The sequence below is a fragment of the Aethalodelphis obliquidens genome, unplaced genomic scaffold (genome assembly GCF_003676395.1).
Source record: "Aethalodelphis obliquidens isolate GAN/ISIS:26980383/991018 unplaced genomic scaffold, ASM367639v1 scaffold8, whole genome shotgun sequence".
Taxonomy (NCBI): domain Eukaryota; kingdom Metazoa; phylum Chordata; class Mammalia; order Artiodactyla; family Delphinidae; genus Aethalodelphis; species Aethalodelphis obliquidens.
Window position 1 is genome coordinate 38737744 of NW_020837952.1, and position 19745 is coordinate 38757488.

The following is a 19745-nucleotide window of genomic DNA, read 5'->3' on the forward strand; positions in this document are numbered from 1 at the left end:
TGGCATGGGGTGGGCCCCAAAGGAAGGGGGTGTGGCCACTCACTGGCATTAATAGGAAAAGGCAGGCCAAGACACTCCAGCAGGGAGAACGAGGAACCACCACCGCCGTCTGCAAGGCAAGGGGAAGACTGTCAGGGGAGATAGGACATCAGTCTTCACTGGAGACATCGGCTGCACTAGACACCTATCTGCTTAAGGATGATAATGAAATTAATCTGGCCTGTAGTCACTTCCCATCCAAATGATTTATTGGCCTCATACCCTAGCATTGCCACATGGTGGTAATAAATGACAAGACTAGGACACAAGGGCTTAAAGGATTCTCCTTATGTTGAAAAAGCTAAGCCGTAAGGCAAATAAACGCAGAGAGCTTGAAGGAAACTGGGGAGGTCATCGGCGCCGTGCCCTCTGTGCCTGGACCATCTCAAATGCCCTGGTTTTCAAAGACTGCTTGAACAAAAGCGTCCAGCACCACCCTCGGCCGCCTAAATCTGTGCTCCATTTGGCAGCACCCCTGCACAATCAACATTTGGAGTAATTTGACAGAGCTGAGCCGAAGCTCGCTTTTGCCCCTTTTTCATTAAAGAAAAATCTTCTCCTCAAACACATTTCCCTCCAAAGAGACAGGATGCTAATTATCACTCTTATTCATTTACTAAAGCGCTCTAGTTTGAATCACTGTAGGTGCTTGAAAGTGAAAAACTATATTTCAGTTAAAAATAGGGTCTAACTCAGAGTTTTAAGTGATTAAGACTCATCTCCCTCCAATTAGCCCAAATTAGTTAGGTTTTAAAGTTAATCTTTAGTGACGGCCAGTTCCTCCTGCTATCTAAACAAAGTCCCCTCTGCTGGAGTGCGAGCCTCTCTCTTCTTGCCTTGTTCTGTCCTTAGGGCAAATAGAGTGTAGCTGGTCTCCTCTGAATGATTTACTGTCTGTATATTTGAAGAACAGGTTTCTAGAGGGGATCTGAAGGCACAGCAAAAACATAGCATCTCATGGACCAGATTGCCAGCAATGCCCTGTCACCAGCAGGATGGCATCCTTGCCAACCCTGGGCGTCGGCACAGTTGCTCTCCACAATGATGACAGTGGCAGCTGGTACCCAGCACTTGTCGTGTGCATAAGCGTGATTCACGTTGACACAACCTGTGATGAAGGTGCTTTGATTACCCTCATTCTCCATCAGATGAGCATGGAAGAGGACAGATTTCTGCTCCAGTCTCGTTCTGTCCCGGGCAGACAAGGGGTAAAGCCGATGCCTTTACAAACACGTGAAGCCACAGGCGTTTTCTCCACTATAAAGCACTCCGCCCTGGTGCTTCCTTAACTGGCCACCTCTGTGTGTGTGTTCCCTGTGAAGGGGACTGTGCTGTGCTCTGGAACTGACGAGATCAGTTGTGTGTGTCTGTGTGCGTGTATAGAGGGTGTGGGGATGCTTGCCCGGTGGGACTGAAGCAGGGTGGCTTCTCCCAGTCCAGGCTTTCTGCACCTGCCCCGCCGTGTGCCCTCTTGCTGGACCATGTTATTGCACCCACACGCAGCTGTGGGGTAGCATCAAGTGTGCAGGACAGGTGTTGCGTCCGGCAGGAAATGTTCTCTGCAGATCACACTTTTCGTTCTGAGCTGTGAGGTTTTGAGGGCAGAAGATACGTTTAACCACCGTGTCACTGAAGCATGTTCCTCCTAACGGGAGCGCGCCGGTGCCCAAGTGGTCACTTCTAACGCCAAAGTTGTCATTCACATGACATTTAAAGCTCATAGGAATGTTCCAAAGGGTCTGCTTGGGTGAAGTCAGTGGTTCTTCAGGTCAGGTGTCTCATCTGTGACTCTAAGGGGCTTGGACTGTCTCTAAAGGTCTCTTACAGCATGAATGACTTCAGATTCGTACTTACTAGACACATGGAGTGCTTCCTGTATACTGGGCACTGTTCTAGAAGCTCTTACAAAGAGTAAGTCCTTTAGTCCTCTGTATAGCCCAGTGAGGTAGACACTGTCCTTATTCCCATTCTGGGGCCCAGGGAGGCTGAGAAACTTGGCCATGCTCCCATGCTCTCCTCAGTGACGGCCCGAGGCTGGAAGCAGATGAAAAAGGAATTGCACAGAGACCATGGCTCTGCTCAGGGCCACAGGGATAACCTTGCTCAGAGCCAGCCTTGCAGCTTGTGCTCCTAGCCTCTGAAGCAGCCTGGCTGGAGAGCTTACGAGAAATTCTGGTAGTTGCCTTCTGTGATGTCAAAATTAAAAGGGTAACCTCTTTTCAGATCTTATGATGAATCTCACGTCTGTGAGTTTATCAAAATGCTTCCTTCTGATCCCACTCTGACATCCTTTAAGGCCAATATTCCTTGAAGGCGACAGTAGTTACCTTCTTTCAGAAGGGAGGCCTCTTTCAGGCATCCAAGAGCTGACAGCTCCAGCCCAAAAAACGCCTGGGGAGCTCAGGTTCCCAATCGCCCGCACACTGGTGGAGGCCAAGCTCCCTCTCTGAGACTAGCTCAGGGTTCCAGCAGTCCTCAAAGGGGTGTTTGCTTCTGGCCCGAGGCTAATTCCAGGCACACAAGAGAGAAGCAGGAGCTGTACTGTCATTTTCACTAGTTTCAAGAATCCTTCAGAGCTCTGTCCTGGGTGTCAGGAACATCCTGGGTGATTTGACGTGTCTGTTGAGAATGTTCTGATGGGCCCCTTCCAAACAGTCCAATGAGCACCGAGCCTCCTTTTCTGAAGAACTGAGCAAGGTTATCCCTCTGGCCCTGAAGAAGAAAATAGATTCCTTTTTCAGCTGCCTCCAGCCTTGGGGTGTCAGTGAGAAGACCTAAGGGGAAGGCGGGGAGAGCAGTATTGATGAGTGGTTGCTGGGACAACACGAGTTGAATAGGATTCTGTTTTCACAAAATACCATTTTAGGAATGAGAGATACCAGTAAGGGCTTCCACATGGTGCTTTGTATTGACTATTGTGTTTTTAGACTTAAGGAAAAAGTATCATGGTATTTCAGACCCTATTCATAATTTTCCATAAAACTCTTAGGCTAAAGTTCCAGCTTTCCTCTTGGGCTCAGTCATTTGAAATGGCCAATATCTGACCATTTTTTACTTACAAAAATGGCAGTTTCATCAGGTTAAGTATAAGTTCCACCTTCCATTTCTAGAAAATCTGTTTTTATGGCATAATCTTCAACTTGTGGCATAAAGATAGTATTTTACCACGAAGAAATCCCGCCTTTACTTGCAAATGGTTTGGGGGATATGTAGCTTCTGTTTGTTTGTTTTTAATAAATTTGTTTTTATTTTTGGCTGCGTTGGGACTTTGTTGCCGCACGCGGGCTTTCTCTAGTTGCGGTGAGCGGGGGCTACTCTTCGTTGCAGTGCGCAGGCTTCTCACTACGGTGGCTTCTCTTGTTGTGGAGCACAGGCTCTAGGTGCGCGGGCTTCAGTAGTTGTGACACGCAGGCTCAGTCGTTGTGGCTCGCGGGCTCTAGAGCGCAGGCTCAGTAGCTGTGGCGCACGGGCTTAGTCGCTTTGCGGCATGTGGGATCTTCCTGGACCAGGGATCAAACCCGTGTCCCCTGCATTGGCAGGCGGATTCTTAACCACTGTGCCCCCAGGGAAGTCCATAGCTTCTGTTTATTTCAGGAGCAACTTTAAATTGATGACATGGGTCCATCTCTCCCTTTGTGGTCACAGCTCATAATTCTGATGGTGGAAAAGTCTGCAGTCCTCTCCACCTCTTTCCGACACGGGCCAGCCATCACTGGAGGGGTGTGGCCTCGTCGTCGTTTTGAATCTTGGAGCATCATGAGACTGGAAGGAATTGAATTTGAAATTGCCTGTGTACCAGTTCTGCTCTGGGCTGGAGAAACATTCCTGCCACAGATCCATCTAGTGACATTAATCTTTCGTTGATTTAATTTGGTTTTCATTCTTAAAGTAGGGGCCAAGAGGACGCTCCCTGCCTCACGGGAGTACAGGAGGATTAATGATCCACTCTTAGGAAAGCATTTGGAGCTCCTCAGATGGAACAAACAGCATCATAGTTTTAACACTTCGGATTCTGTGGCACTTTTCAAAAAGGCATTTCTGTCCTTAACTGAGCAGCAGCTGACTTTTGTGCCAAATAGAAAATGGAAACCTCTCCCCCCACAAACATCTGTAAACAAACTAGTTTTCTGTCTTTACAACAATGTTAAAGTGTCACGCGGGGGAAAAATGTTCCAGCCCTAGAGCAGCTGTGAAAGTTAGCAGTACACTTGCACACATACATGCTCAAACACACACACAACTCAGCCGCTAATAAAATGCTTTTACACTTGCTCTCAGGAGATGATTTCAGAGTAAAATTTCCCCGGTACAGGCTGCGTGTGCGCTGTCTTAATGCCCGATCGCTGTGTCAGCAGCGAGTCGTTGTCAGCTCTTGAAAAGACGTTTGAACTCTTGGCTGTGCTCCTCCTTGGAAGGTCCATCCGTGGTGTCTGGGACGATAAAGCAAGGGTGCTTGCTTTTGGAGAAACAAAGCATCTGACAGTAGCAGAGTGTTGGCGTAACACTCATCAGGGTCCATTTGGGATTCATTCTTTGACAATTACCCAGAATGAATCACCAGCTTCCTTTTTTAAAAAGGTATTTATTGGCTTAGAAACAGAGCATATCCAGCTCTTCATGGGGAGGACTTCTGTAACTATGTTCAAACATTCTCATAAACTCGGCGTCTGAGTATTGCTAGGGGGGGTGCCTGCACAGAGCGTTTACTTTAATTGCATCAAATATGGAGGAGAGCTGACAAATCAGCCAACAGGGTCGCTCAGTGAATAGCTCAAGGGGAGAAGAGAGGACGTTTGGTAATAATGGCAGAGTCCAGGAGCTCAATAAGAGTTTAGAATCCGTGCTCGAGATACTTTGCAGAGGCCAGAGGGCCCCTGCCAGCCCCTGCCCAGGGCCCCCTCCCTACAAGATGTCCTGAACACCAGGAGTTGGAGGCCTCTGGCCTATACTTAGTGGCTGGCTGGACACGGCTGGCTGGACCCTGTGCTCAGGGGCCCCCTCTAGGGCTGGCTCTCGTGCGTGTTCCTTCCTCTGTGGGGACAACCTGCAAGAGATTAGGCTTTAATCCTTTGGTGTTTGCTGAACAGGTTTGTACATTCTGATAACCGGTGTGCTGCAGGCCAGAAGAGAAATTCTAAGGTTCTACTTTTTTCCAAGCGGAGGGAGGCCAGGTCCAAATTAATATTAGAATTCAGAGCAGCCTTCGCGCTTTCAAGTGCGATGTTCAGAAATGACAGGGTTGATCTTTCAGCCACATCCCAGAATGAAGGTGAAGATTTGTGTATCCCTGACCTGCCTCTTCTTATGGCCCATTTGTCTTACATTTTTGTGGACCAGCCCCTCAAAACAGTTTACTCCTCCCAGGAAGCAAGGCCTGCTCTCTTGTCTCTCAGCATCTAGTCCCCCTTGGCCTGAAGAGGCCTTCTTCCCCTGGTTGGGTGTGGGGAAGGGGTGCACAAAAGGCCACTGGGGCCCGGCTTCCACGGTCCCAAAAAGCCTCAGATGAGAACTCTTGACCTTATCCCCAAAAGAGGCTATACATTGGTGTTGAAATTGTGTGTCAGTGTGGTAAAAGCATTTATTTGTCAACTGCGTACATTTAAAATCTGTGACAGTTTTTTAACAGCTGTGTTGAGATATAATTTATATACCACAAAGGTCACCTCTTCAAAGTGTACAATTCAGTGGTTCTTGGAACATTTGTGGAGTTGTGCAATCATCACCACAGTCTAATTTTAGAACATTTTCATCAACTCAAATAGAAACCCTGAACTCATTCGGCGTCATTCCTCACTCTTCCAACTCCTGTTTTAGGCAACTAGTAACCTACCTTCTGTTTGTATACATTTGCCTATTCTGTACAGAATTGGACCTTTTGTGCCTGGTTTCTTTCCCTTAGCAATGTTTTTGAGGTCCATTCATGTAGCATGTGTCAATACTTCTTTCCTTTTATTGTATAGCAATTTTTTTGTAGTGTATTCATTCAGCAGAATAATAGTAATTTAAAAAGGATGAACTACTGGTTGCTGCAACACCACAGATGAACGCTGTAGACCTTATATGGACCCCATGCTGAATGATTCCATTTACATGAAGTTCAAGAACAGATAAAACTAATCAATGGCAATGGAAGTCAGAAAAGTGATTACCCCTGGATGAAGATGGGGTGCTTACTGATTGAGAAGCATAATAGGGGTACTTCTTGGGACCTTGAAATATAACTTTATATCTTGATGTGGGCGGTGGTTACACAGTATGTACTTAAGTGAACGTTCTTGAGCTGTACACTTAATAGTAGCACTTTCCTGTAAGTCATGCTTCAATTTTAAAGTTTTTATTTAAAAGTACATGCATTTTAATGATTTTTACAAGATTCTTTTAAAAAATAAGCAATACCTGCAGAAAAGAAAACAAATTGTAAGTGTATTACTGGATGAATTATAAAGTGAGCCTATCTTATTTATAACTTCCACTCAGATCAAGAAACAGAGCACTGTGGGCACCACAGAAGCTCCCTCCTGGACGTTCCTAATCACCACCCCCCTTTCTCTTCTCCAAACAGTTAAATCATAGTTTCGACTGTTTTAGCTAAATGAGAATGGAATCACACGGTATGCATTCCATTTTGTCAGGCTTCTTTGGCTCACCGTTCCATCACTGTGAGGTTCATGCATGTGGCAGGTAGCAGTAATTTGCTCACTTTCATTGTTTTGTCATAGCCTGTTTTATGAATATACCCCAAATTATTTATTCATTCTACTGTTGATGGTTATTTCCAGTACGGGGTGTTTACAAAGTTTATCTCAGGATATGTACAGGTGTATACCTAGATGTGAAACTGCTCTGTTACCAGTTTATAGGTTTTTGAAAACTTGTTTCAGCATTTCTTAATATAGTAGTAACCCCCAAAATGAAAACGGCCCGAACATCTCCTGTCCCCTAGAAGCTGAGATGCCTCCCAGCACAGCTGGGTCCTCCCCTGGTCCAGGGCTGGCCCACCTCCTATCGGCCCCACAGCATCCTTTGAGCACTTGCCTCCCTGTATCTCATGGCCTCGGTCTGCCACCTTCACAGGACCGCAGACTCTTTGAGGGCAGAGACAGTGTCTTGCTTATCATTATAGCCCCAGCCTCCAGTGCCCAAAACATAGGAATTCTTAATAAATATTTGATAGAATAAGTGAGAGAATGTAAGATCCACCCAGCCATCTAATTCCTGGGTAAAGTTGAGAAATACATCAAATTTTGAAAACTCATCTATTTTTTATCTTTGCTTTCAGATATCAAATGGATCCTCTATAAAAGTTTTTAAGAAGATAGCAAATTTTACTTCAGGTAACAGACATAATGCTATTAACCTTTTGTTCTCACCCCACTTTATAAAGCATCACTTTTTGCCTCTCTCGGATGTACTGTCACAAAGATGAGATTGAGTGGTTGCCAGGTAATTCTCTGAGAGAGTGGAGGAAAGCATTTAGATCTGTTTCTGGTCCTGAGAATGTGAAACCTGCAAAGAGGGGGACAGGAAACTGTAAACAGTGGTTGCCCTGGCTGCCCGACACTGAGGAAGTTGCTGTCATTAACCACCCTAAGCTCAGGGCAGAATCTTAGCCACTGTAACTCTTTTCCCAACTCCTCAGTAGGATGGGGGCTAACCGAGGGGATCCCCCTGGCAAGCTGAGCGAAGCCCGCAGATTATCACACAGCCCTGGAAGCTCTGAACACACAAGATAATTCACTTAGCCCAAATCTCCTAGTGACAGACCAACTACAGAGGGGGCTTTGTGAAAAATTACTAGGCCAGTCTCTGAACTCTCTTCTACCTCCCCGCCAGCCTTGGGGCAGGAAAACACTGTGACAGTGCCTTGAGGAAATCCCTAGGTCCAGGTTCCAGGTTTGTCTCCAGAGAAATTATATCCACGCAAGACAGTCAGTCCTCAGCCCCCAGAAAGGTTCTGGGTCTCACCAGCAGGACCTGTTCACACACACAGCTGGAGGTGGGACTTTCTGATTCCTGGATTCAGTGCTAGGAGCAGCCTGGTAGGTCCCAACATCTGGTGAGTGCAAATGAAGAATGCAGGGCTCCCAATTAAATAGGATAACTTGGTAGGTTGTAGGACACCCTGTGGGGAACCCTGCCCACCCCACATTCCCCCATCCATCATTACGTCAGGCTATAGTGAGAAACCACCTTGCAGAAGGCGGCTATCTTTCTGGTCTAGGGGGATTGGTGTCTTTGTGCTGTTAATAAGTGCAAGAGCTGTGTATTTTAGGCTTTAATGACTGGTTTTTTGAGAGCTTGTTATTTAGAGATCTTGCATTTGGATCACTTAATGGGACTTCAAGGCAGTCAAAAACACCTCTGCTTCCTCCCTGTCCAATCCAATGGACACTGGATCACCCTCCAAACCCTTGCCCCTCTGTCCTTTCATCACCCACTGCGTGACAGTCCCAACCCAGCCCTGGATGAACCCAACTTCTCACCTTTCCCGACCCTACAGCTGGGCAGCCACAGGGGAAAGGCCCACGACAGCACAGTTGGAGTCACAGTAAATTCCCGTCTTGACCAGGACCCTCCACGTAGCCTGTTCCCCCCCGTGCTTCTGCTTCTTGAAGCAACCGACTGTGTTCTCCATAATCCCACCTTCTCTCCTCGAAGCTCTGACCCCCCACTGCTCCCCTGACTATCAGCAGATGACTTCACCCAGTGCTTCACAGAGAAAACAGAAATCAGAATTCCCTCAACAGTGTGCACTAACCCTGCCTCCCTGCCTCTGCCATTCCCTCCTCCTTGCTCCCCTGACATTCCAGGGCTGCCCTTCCTCCCAGCAAGGCCTGTCTCTCACCTGGGCTTTGGATCCCACCCTCCTTTCCGACCTTCTGAGCATTCCTACGCCACCACCAGTGATCTCTCCTCTCACCTGCACTTGCTTTCCTTCGCTCGCTACTGTATTTTTCCACAAGCATTTCAAGGTATTCTAGTCTCTAATCTTCAAAACAAAAAACCAAGTGCTTTAATCCTTCCCTTCCCTGCATTTGCCACTCCCTTCACAACCTCGTTTCTTCCCAGAGTGTCCTCACTCTGTGCTGCTCTCCCACCTGCTCTATGACCTCCGCCTTGCTGCCCTTCTCTCAGATCCGAGATCGCCTTCTCTCCCACCACAGGGCCTTTGTACCCATTCTCCTCCCCCATTGGCCTGGCTCATTATCCATTCATTTAGGTTCAGTCCCGACATCCCTTCCTCAGAGAACCTCCCAGGCTAGGTTCGTCTCTTGTTACATACTTTCCTAGCATATAATTCTTCTCCACAGTTCTTATCACAAGGATATGAATTAAATAATTAATTGTGTAATTAGTAAGTCTCTCTCATTGGCTAGGATGTGAGTTCCATTAGGTGAGAGCTAGGTCTGTCTTATTCATTGCTGTTTGCCTAGTAGCCCCTGGCACACAGTAGGTGCCCCAGCTCTAGCTGACCTGAACCTCTCCTACCCCACCCTGAAGTGATCGGTCAGCCTGTTCCAGGGACAGGGAACCTGCTTCCCACTCCAGTCCCTGGCCCATCCTGTCTTCAATAATGTTCTTAAGGTCTTAAGACACAGCAAGGAGGTGGGGGGGGGGGGGGGAATGTAGCTATGAAGAGCTCAAGTAGGAGGGCTCAAGTAACCTCTTCTGTTTATAGCACAAATGGGGCATCTTATGAGAAGGCCAGTTACCGTGGCTGTTGTTTTAATGGACTGTTTCTCTCCCTCTTTCTGTGGCGTTCAGATGTGGAATACTCAGAAGACCACTGCCATTTGGTGAGTTCAGGCTTTCTTGTGCTCCTGCTGAAGCGGATGCCTTCTGCAGCACGAACGGTCTCCTTGGGTAATGCTTCTTCTACTCTGTCTTCCCTTTAGATTTTACCAGATTCGGAAGCATTCCAAGATGTGCAGGGAAAGAGACATCGAGGGAAGCACAAGTTCAAAGTTAAAGAAATGTATCTGACAAAGCTGCTGTCGACCAAGGTAAACTCACTGTTCTGGGAGCGCTTTTACGGCTACCTTGGGGGTGTATGATGTGTTTGACTTCATTTCCACTGAAGTGTGAAAATGCTACAAATCCCTTGTGCCTTCTAGCAAAGCAAAATGAAAGTTTGAATTGTAAACACTTCCTACCCCCTTCTTCTTCTGTTTTTACAAACTGCAAAGATAAAGCACTTTACAAATTTCCACCGTAACATCTTCAGTCAGGGATTTAATATTGTTCCCAGTCCCTTTACCCACCATTGCACTATTGTTATATTTTTAGGTGGACAGCATAATTATTCCTTTTTGTTTACTTGTTATTATAGGTGAGCAATAAAACTCCCTCTTTGAGTTGCAAATAAAACGAAGAGGGGGGAGGTCATTTTAAAACTAAGAATTCTGTTCACATATAAAAGTGTCAGATATGAAAGCCCATGGAATACCAAATTGGGAGCAAATTTTACTTTATCTGGCTTTTAGTGGGATTAATGGAAGTCTGTGGTGATCCTTTTTTTTTTTTTTTCTGAAATGACTCGCAATGTAAATGCTATTATCTAGTGGGTAGAGGACAGCCAGAGCCTCTTGATTTTCTCATCTGTCCCACAGAGCTCTGCCTATTTTGTTTTAGTAAAACACTCAAATGCTTTGGAAAGTACACAGTAAAACCCTATGATGGAAATACATGCAACAGGAAAAGTTCTGGGAACCGAGCAATACCACTTGAGTTTTTCTAGGCTGAACATAATAAAAGCCAACCGTCTGGGGCTTCTTGGTTTATGTATACAGACCTCCAACTTACATTTCAACTGCTAGAGATGTCTAAGGTAGCCTCCCTGTTGACTAAACAGTGTTATCAGCAAGAAGCTTATGAAGCAGATCTAAACCTGGGCATGGATTTTCAGGACCTTTGTCTAATACTGTGAGTGTTGGCCTCATTTGTCGATTTTACATACTTTATCTTCAGCTTGTTTTTCTCTGTTTTGTAACTTAGATTTCATTTTTCATTGTGTTTTCAAAACCACCACCCTATTTTTTTAAATCTTCCAAGTCTGATGTGCTCTGTCTTTCAGGTGGCAATTCACTCCGTGCTCGAAAAACTTTTTAGAAGCATTTGGAGTTTACCCAACAGCAGAGCCCCGTTTGCTATAAAATACTTTTTTGACTTTTTGGATGCCCAGGCTGAAAGCAAAAAAATCACAGATCCTGATGTTGTACATATTTGGAAAACAAACAGGTGGGAACAAACAGTAGGTGATTACTGTTTTCAAGAACCTGGGTCAGAATCTTAACTAAAAGAAGGGCATGGATGGTTACAGAAGGATTCATTTATCCCTATCTTAGAGTTTTTTGGCTTGGTAAGCTATCATGTCAAAGCAGCTTCTTGTTGTTACTATTTTTAAACAATAAACAAAACCATTCCTGTGCTGAGACTCCTAGTCTTTAGGACAAAGAAAATAATTATCTTTAAACAAGTTTAGCTTGACCAGTAAAAGATGAGAAATTAATATTTTGTGGTTTTATCATACAATTTTCCATTAGAGAAGACTCTTAAATTTGTCCCTCAGAGAATTACTCTTTGCGGTTTCCAAGCTGTCTATTTTGTATAGAAATTTCTCCTTTTATTTGATCAAATGCCATGAGAATTAGTCAAAGGGGGGGGTGTATTTTGTTTTGTTTTTTAATACTTTAAGCTGAGGCAAGGCATCCAAATTAAAATTTCTCCTCAGTAAAGAAACATGGCTCATTACCTCTAATTGAAATACTCTGTGCATGAGGTGAATGAGAGTTAGTTATGATGTAATAGAACTTCTCAGTGCAGCCTCAAGCCCTTCTAAGCATTGGGGTGAAGCCAGACCATTTTCAATAAGTGTTAAAAGCTCCAGGTCTATCCTAAGTCTCTACTCTGGCTCCCTCCCTCCCTTTGTTCTAGCCCCTCCTTCCCAGGCCCTGCTTCTCCCACACCAGGCTCTGGTGCTGCAGGCGACAATTTCACTGTGAAGACAGCAGCACACGAGCAGGGGCACTAGTCAGGACAGGAGAGCTACTGAGAGGCCCAGCAGCCCATATGATGGAGGGAATTAGCTAGGCCACAGGACCCTGAATGACTTCCAAGTTCATATGCAAATATCTGAGTACCGACTGTATACCAAGTACTGTTTGTTAGGTGTTGGAGATAAAGTAATAAACAGACAGAAATCCGTGTTCTTACAGCGCTTGCATTTTAACAGGTAAATTGTGGTATGTTAGAAGTCGATTAGTGCAGTGCACAGAGTGGGGAAAAAAGGACAGAGACGGGATAGGTGGTCAGAGGCCTCAGGAGATGACATTTGGATCAGGTCTTCAAAGAGGGCACAAACCACGAGGCCGTCTGGGGCAAGACCGTTTCAGAAAGACAGACAAAAGCGAAGTCCTGAGGCACAAGCCTGCCTGGTATGCATGAAGAAGAGGAGTGACGAGGCCAGTGGAGTTGGGGCGAGTAAGGTGAAGAGTAGTAGATGAGGGCCCAGGCCTAGGTCATGCAGGGGTTTTCTCCAGAGAGGGGTGGAGAGCCACAGAGGGTTTGGAACAGAGGAGACACAGGACCTGATTCTGCTAGTACCTGTGGGAGAATTAACTTTTGGGAACCGGGGGGGTAATAATCTAGGTGAGAGATGACAGTGGCTTAGGCCAGGGTGTAGCACTTAGAGGGGGTGAGAAGAGGTCAGGTTCTAGAGATCTGATGAGACGTTCTCATTGGTAACCATTAGCTAATATAATCTGGAACTTTTTGTGGAGAAAGTTCTTGTCTTGTCAAGGGCCACTTTCAGACTTCTCCAGTCCTCCCTTTCAGTAGCTCTGACAGTTTAACCCTTTCTTGTGCTGAGTGACGCTGCCATCTGTTGCTTGGTATATTTGGCAAAGCAGACTTGCATACTTCAATGACAAGGACAAAAACACCCGTTTACAAACTGTGATAAACAGAGCATCTGCCTCATATGAATGGCTGTATTTGAAGAGAGATTTCTCTCTTTTGGAACAGCCTCCCTCTTCGCTTCTGGGTAAATATCCTGAAGAACCCTCAGTTTGTCTTTGACATTAAGAAGACACCACACATAGATGGCTGTTTGTCAGTGATCGCCCAGGCGTTCATGGATGCGTTCTCCCTCACAGAGCAGCAACTTGGAAAGGTAAGGCCCAGCTTTAGGATTTCCTGTATGTATTTCTGTCTTCCTCGTAAACATTCAAATAATAAACCATACCAGCTAAAAAGAAAGTCAGTGATAGTCACTGAAAATTTGCTTTTCTTCAAAAAATCTCTCATTTATTTCTATTTTTAACCTAGTTTAAGTGAAAACCAAAATAGATCATCTCCACCCTACTGCAGACTCCGCCTGTGAAAACCTTTTGTTTTTCTTTGTTTCCTAGAAAAATCATCTACAGGCACTAATAAACTATGAACCCGAAGTATGAAACTATTGAAATTTGCCTAAATTAATTCCATCTGAATATACCTAAAAGCGTCTATTTGAATACAACAAATTTCTGATGGGGAAGAAAATCTTGCCTGAGATTTCTAATACCTCTAGTTTGTCAGTTTACAATCAAATCAATATTGTAATAACACCCTGAAAGGAATTCAAGGCAAAGATCAGGATGAGGCATTCTGTGCTCTGGGGAAACTGGCAGAACTGGCCCTCAGTTAGATATTTTCAAGAGAAAATTTTATGAACTCAGTTTCTTGAATCTTCCCATACTTAGTTAATGGTTTTAGTGCATTTCTAAGATATCTGTTCCTCACAAATAGCAGTAAACTTCAACCAAGATGTGCACATTTGACTGCACATCCCCCTTCCCTCAGATCACATATACAGGCCTCCCCCCCTTACCTCTTCCAAACAGTGCTCACAGCTTTCTGAGAGGCTATCTCCTGGGTCATAATCCTCAGGTTGGCCTGAATACATTTTTCCATTTCTTTCTTAGATTGACTATTTATTAATTTTTCTTTGACAGTAGATGTTAATTTTGTCAAAATTATAACTTTTAAAAACAAATCTTCATTTAAATTTTAATATCACTGTTAAAATTACTTAAAAACATTCAAACTGCCAGGGAATTTTTGCAAAATGAGACATCAGAGCCACCAATACTAATGACCATGCTCTTTCCTGAGGACACTGGAAGAGCTTTATAATCTAATAAAATAGAAGGGACAAGCAGGAAAATCTGCCACTGCCAGTTACCTACCACGTTCATGGTTATATAAAGGGCTCAATCAGACCCACACTCAAACCTTTTATAAATGCCAGAATTCACTGGTGGGTGAGGATGAGAGCAAACGTTTTAATTCAGGCTTTTTACAACTATTAGTAATGAACTATGACTGCAGTAAGTTCCATTGTTACAGTAACTCAAAATCATGCAAAAATAATAATTTCAGTTCTTTTATAAGAGGAAGGCAGAATATATTAGCATTTAATCTGCCTGAAAATAACAGTGACTCACCAGAACTATCTGGATAGCAGTCAGTCAGGCAGTCAACAACGTTTATGAAGGCCTGCTGTGTGAAGAGTCCTTGTTACCACGAGATAATCGTGGTGGAGGTTCAGCTACACTGGTACTCTTATAAATTCCCTGTGGTTTTTTAAAAACTCCTTTGGCGGTGGTTGTTTTTCAGGAAGCACCAACTAATAAACTTCTCTATGCCAAGGATATCCCAACCTACAAAGAGGAAGTCAAGTCTTATTACAAAGCAATCAGGGATTTGCCTCCATTGTCATCTTCAGAGATGGAAGAATTCTTAACTCAGGAATCTAAGGTATTGTTACAAAGTAAAAAGACTGTATTTGGATATTTCTTAAAAAAAAAAAAAAAAAAGCCACTGCAGAATCTCTCAACAAGGCTTTATTTCTTTAAGAAACATGAAAATGAATTTAATGAAGAAGTGGCCTTGACAGAAATCTACAAATACATCGTAAAATATTTTGATGAGGTAAGATTTTAAATAACATTTTAAAGAATAGATATGAATCAGTCACCAGAATTTGGTTATAAAGCATTCTGTAGGTCTCAGGACAGCTCTGGCATCCCAAATGGCCAGAAAGGGAGGCCAGGAAGCCTGTGTGAGATGGGGGATCCTGGCACCAAGCCAGACCCTGCGCGTGGCTGCTGCCCCTCATAGTCTTATTATGCTGCTCGCCTTTGGACCAACCATTTACATTTGAGTTAACGGGGCCTGTAGCCATACTGGCATACTTAACTTTGATGAGTAAGTAGTGGTCCTAATAAAAGGGGCCTGCTTAGGCTTGGTTGTAATCTGCTGAAATGAAAGCTAAGCTTGTTAAATCGCCTGGGTTCTGTATTCAGTAGTTAAAAGTATGACATATTTTCTAACTTAAGCAACTATTTCAATAAACCATTCTCCTTTATGATTAATCCTCCTTAATCTGGATTTTTTTCTTTGGGAATTCACACAGACACAGTCATCAGATGCGCTGTTTCCAAATATGTTAATTCCCCCTTCCCTGATTCCCCCCACTCAGTCATGCTGGGACAGGCTATCCATGTCAATGGTGAGAATAGCTCACCAATTCCATTTGCTACTTGAAGATCAAGTGAAGCACTAAGGTAGGGTAGAGGCAATGAGTTCCTTGAACATGATAAGCATCCCTCTTTCCAGGGGTCAGGGGTTAGAAGGGAAGCACTGGGGAAGGGAGGGGAGAGGAGGGACTACACTGCCCAGGAGGGGAGGGGAGGGGAGGGAAGGGAAGGGAAGTAGACGTCTCTGACCAGGATGCCCCTGCCTGCTGCATTTAAGAAGAAATACTTGCCTGCATGTTGGCTGCCCAGGAATGCTTGCTGTGCTTGGAATGGCTGTAACATAATGCATAAAACAGGGCCTTGAAATTCTGGCCCTATATTTATAAGCAAATAGTTTGGAATTTCTTGTGAGCTTCTATTTTAAACCTAAGCGTTGTTGATCCTGTGATAATGACTTAGCAAAACAACTTGCAAAGTGAGTATTAAATGATTGAAGAAAATGTTGGCATCTGTTTCATACAGATTTTACCACTCACAGCATCAGGAATGCAAAAAAAAAAAACAAAATTGTAATGCTAAAACCACAATATCTAAAATAACTGTTCTAATTGTCAACAGATTCTAAATAAACTAGAAAGAGAACGAGGGCTGGAAGAAGCTCAGAAACAACTCTTGCATGTAAAAGTCTTATTTGATGAAAAGAAGAAATGCAAGTGGATGTAAGCACTCTGGGGCCTGGCTTAATCTGGTAAAGTTCTTCAGACGACTTGGGAGCAAAATGGCTGCTTAAGCTACTCTGTGTCGTTAATTTTTTAAGTTTGCACATAGGTTCCACTTTGAGCACTGTCTTTTTTAAGGGAGCAAGGCACATGCACAGCTTTTAGAAAGCATACCAAGCACTGTGCCTGTGTGTGTACTGTGGGAGTGCTTCTGTACATAGAGTTGGAGTGGTTGTCACAAACAGCCTCCTTGTTCACAGAGAATACAGGGCCAGTAAGCAAGGGTCGGTATTGTAACTACAGTCTCCACTTAAGCACAATGATATACGTGGTTTTGTTTGAAAACTACAGCTGTGTAGCACTTGTGACTACACTGCACCTCTGCAGACAAGGGACATTGCCAGTGATCAAAACAAAATGTGAAATGAGTCATCTGGAAACAAGGTAGGGGTGTTAGGGCAACCTTGAGGACTTGCAGCATTGAAACTTTCCCCGGTAGTTCTTGGAAAAGCTGACCGCAGAACTTGGTAGTGTGTACACTTAGCATTTGTGAGTGTGTGTGTGTTTTTAAACCAAAAACTAACAGTGTTGCAACATTTTGAAAGGGCTCGTGTTTTTTCAGTGGTCACCGACTGTACTCCATCAAACTCACCTCCATTTCACTAAGGAACTCTAAGGCAAGGAGAGGGAGTAGGCTTCTTTAAACGCGACAGCATCTCACCCAGACACTTTGAAGTATGTACGTTTTCTTCATTTTATTTTTTTCATATTAAATGTATTTGATAGTGGACAGGTCGGCTATTGTAAAAAAAAAAAAAAAAAAAAATCAGTAGCTTCTTTCTGTCTAAACACTTCGATCAGAACTGTCTGTGGAAGAGTAACTCACTCCTCCCATCCTACATCTCTGTATTACTATCTGTCTCCTTGCTTTAGATTTCTGGTGAACCCTGTGGTTATAAATACTTGTGTGTGATTAAAAAAAAAAAATACATTTTACATTTCATGAAATTGCTGTTCACACTGGAGTATTATATATGAATATATATATTTGAGGCCCATGGCCTGAAAAATATTAGTATACAACTTGGTATCTTAGTCTTACGATGTACTTTTTGAGAGTATTCCTCACAAGAGAAAGAGTTTAAAAAAACCTGTTTTATTCATGCCTTTTTTTAAAAGAATTCCCTATCTAGTTATACTGTAGTCTTTTTATTGCTGATTTTTTATTCCTGAATTTTTGCTGCTCATGACCAACTTTAATACCACTGTGTTTTCCTTCTATTAAACCAGAAGTAAAAAGTGTAATTGGCAACTCTCAAACTTTCCTTGTGGCACCTTTACCCTTGGTGCTCGAAACCCCAGATTGAGGAAAGAAATTTTTTCAAGTAGCAAATAAAACATTGATCACACATTCCTTAAAATCATTTACCAACACTGTATGGGATATCAGGATTTAAATGTGAGTTTGTCTTAAATGAATGCAGTTCTTTTTGCGCCTCACTCTCTGGTAAAGAGTGAGAGGTGACACCTCACAAACTGATCAGAGAAAATAAGCATTTATTGCCCTGATTGATAGGCACCTTCCCAATCCTATCGCTTTCGACTATTATCTGTCCAATGGACACACCTCAAAAATACTACCAAATAGGTTACTTATAAAGGTGAGAGGTCTGGTCCCCATCTAAGGCTGCTATAGTCTTGATGTGAAGGGGTTCACAATAGTAGGAGAGTTGAGAGCCAAGGGTAGGAGAGTTGCCCAGAAGACTTCCCTTCTTTAGGGTACAGAAATGCTAAGAAATCTCAAAGGATCAGTTACAGCTTTATCTAAGTATTCAGTAAATGCTACATGAGGGTGTCCCTGTCCAGCTCTCTGGCACATGAGTCCTGTGTGGAGACTTACCTTCTTTTCCAGGGACTGTGCTGCTGGGAACTTTGGGCAAGTCACTTACCTCTTTGTGCCTCAATTTCTGTATAATATTTCTAACCTACCTCACTGAGGTGGTGTGAAGATTCACTAATGTATGTAGCGTGTTTGTCAATCCTCCAGTGAAGAGCACTATCTGGACCACATTAGCCAAATGCAGTAAATGGCCAAATTAGATGTGTGCTGAAGACAATCAGTCACTGGGTCTATATTAAACAGCAACCAGAGAAACAAATGGCAAACATTGTCTATTTTCAAGTTTCTTTGCATATTTTTTTGGTGCAAAACCATTTATAAACAACTTTCTTTTTCTAACACTAGTGTCTACAGCAGCATTTAAAAATTAATTCTGTTACCTTTTTCTGTATTAGGGATTTAAAGTCTATTTCTTATTGTATACCTGATTGAAGCCGTTCTTGGAGATGAATGTTTTAAATGTCTATATCCAAAAATAAACATTTTGATGTAAATGTGGACTGTTTTTGTCTTTTTCCTCCTTCAAAATTTCTAGTTATAATAGATTTTTAAATTCTGAGTGGCTCCATGGAAATTAATTATTTTTCAAAAACAAAGTGTCACTGGATACGCTCTGTAAATTAGCAGCTATATATATAGTAAGTAAATCTAGTTTCTTCTAAATGATGTTAAGGCTGTGCAATTTCACTCCTGGCCCCCACTATCAATTAACTTTGACTTTTGAATGTGAGGACTACTGGATAATGAACATTCCACTTAGTCCGGCAGACTTGAGCTTTGCCTTGTTGACGTGAAGTTATTCCAGCAGAATGCCTTAAAAATGTTACATAAAAAAGCAAAAGGGGGGGGGGGCTTCCCTGGTGGCACAGTGGTTGAGAATCTGCCTGCCAATGCAGGGGACATGGGTTCGAGCCCTGGTCTGGGAAGATCCCACATGCCGCGGAGCAACTAGGCCACAACTACTGAGCCTGCACGTCTGGAGCTTGTGCTCCACAACAAGAGAGGCCGCAACAGTGAGAGGCCCATGCACCGCGATGAGGAGTGGCCCCCGCTCGCCGCAACTAGAGAAAGCCCGCGCACAGAAACGAAGACCCAACACAGCAAAAATAAATAAATAAATAAATAAAATTTAAAAAAACCAAAAAGCAAATGGGGACTTACCTGGTGGCACAGTGGTGAAGAATCCACCTGCCAATGCAGGGGACACGGGTTCGAGCCCTGGTCCAGAAAGATCCCACATGCTGCAGAGCAACTAAGCCCGTGCACCACAACTACTGAAGCCCACGCCCCTAGAGTCCGTGCTCCACAACAAGAGAAGCCACCGCAATGAGAAGCCCACGCACTGCAATGAACAGTAGTCCCTGCTCCTGCAACTAGAGAAAGCCCACACGCAGCAACGAAGACCCAATGCAGCCACAGAAATAAAACATTTATAACAGTTTGGTTAGATCCAAAACAGGAGGAGGAAAAGTTAAAAACCAGCAATATTTCTAAAGGGACCCCACTGGGTGCAAGTTTTACAATGAATGGCCCTTGTTTTATAGAGCCACAGGATTTAATTTGTAC

At 43.8% G+C, this 19745-nt stretch overlaps 1 protein-coding gene and 1 long non-coding RNA gene across 2 annotated transcripts in view; one reads left to right on the top strand and one right to left on the bottom strand.

Annotated features, from left to right (window-relative positions):
- The window catches only part of PLXNC1 (plexin C1), a 141906-nt gene extending 123227 nt beyond the window's left edge, over nt 1-18679 (top strand). Inside the window, exons 24-31 of the mRNA XM_027107196.1 lie at nt 7319-7373; nt 9805-9836; nt 9936-10043; nt 11114-11277; nt 13063-13210; nt 14698-14838; nt 14938-15012; nt 16179-18679. Of these exons, the coding sequence (XP_026962997.1) occupies nt 7319-7373; nt 9805-9836; nt 9936-10043; nt 11114-11277; nt 13063-13210; nt 14698-14838; nt 14938-15012; nt 16179-16283 (828 nt within the window). The 3' untranslated portion in view covers nt 16284-18679. The remainder of the gene's footprint in view (nt 1-7318; nt 7374-9804; nt 9837-9935; nt 10044-11113; nt 11278-13062; nt 13211-14697; nt 14839-14937; nt 15013-16178) is intronic.
- LOC113620843 (uncharacterized) lies at nt 7100-9947 on the bottom strand. Its single transcript, XR_003432948.1, has 2 exons — nt 9753-9947; nt 7100-7545 (listed from the first exon to the last, which is right to left on the bottom strand). It is a non-coding gene; the product is annotated as an uncharacterized LOC113620843 (long non-coding RNA).
- Nucleotides 18680-19745: the final 1066 nt, after the last annotated feature.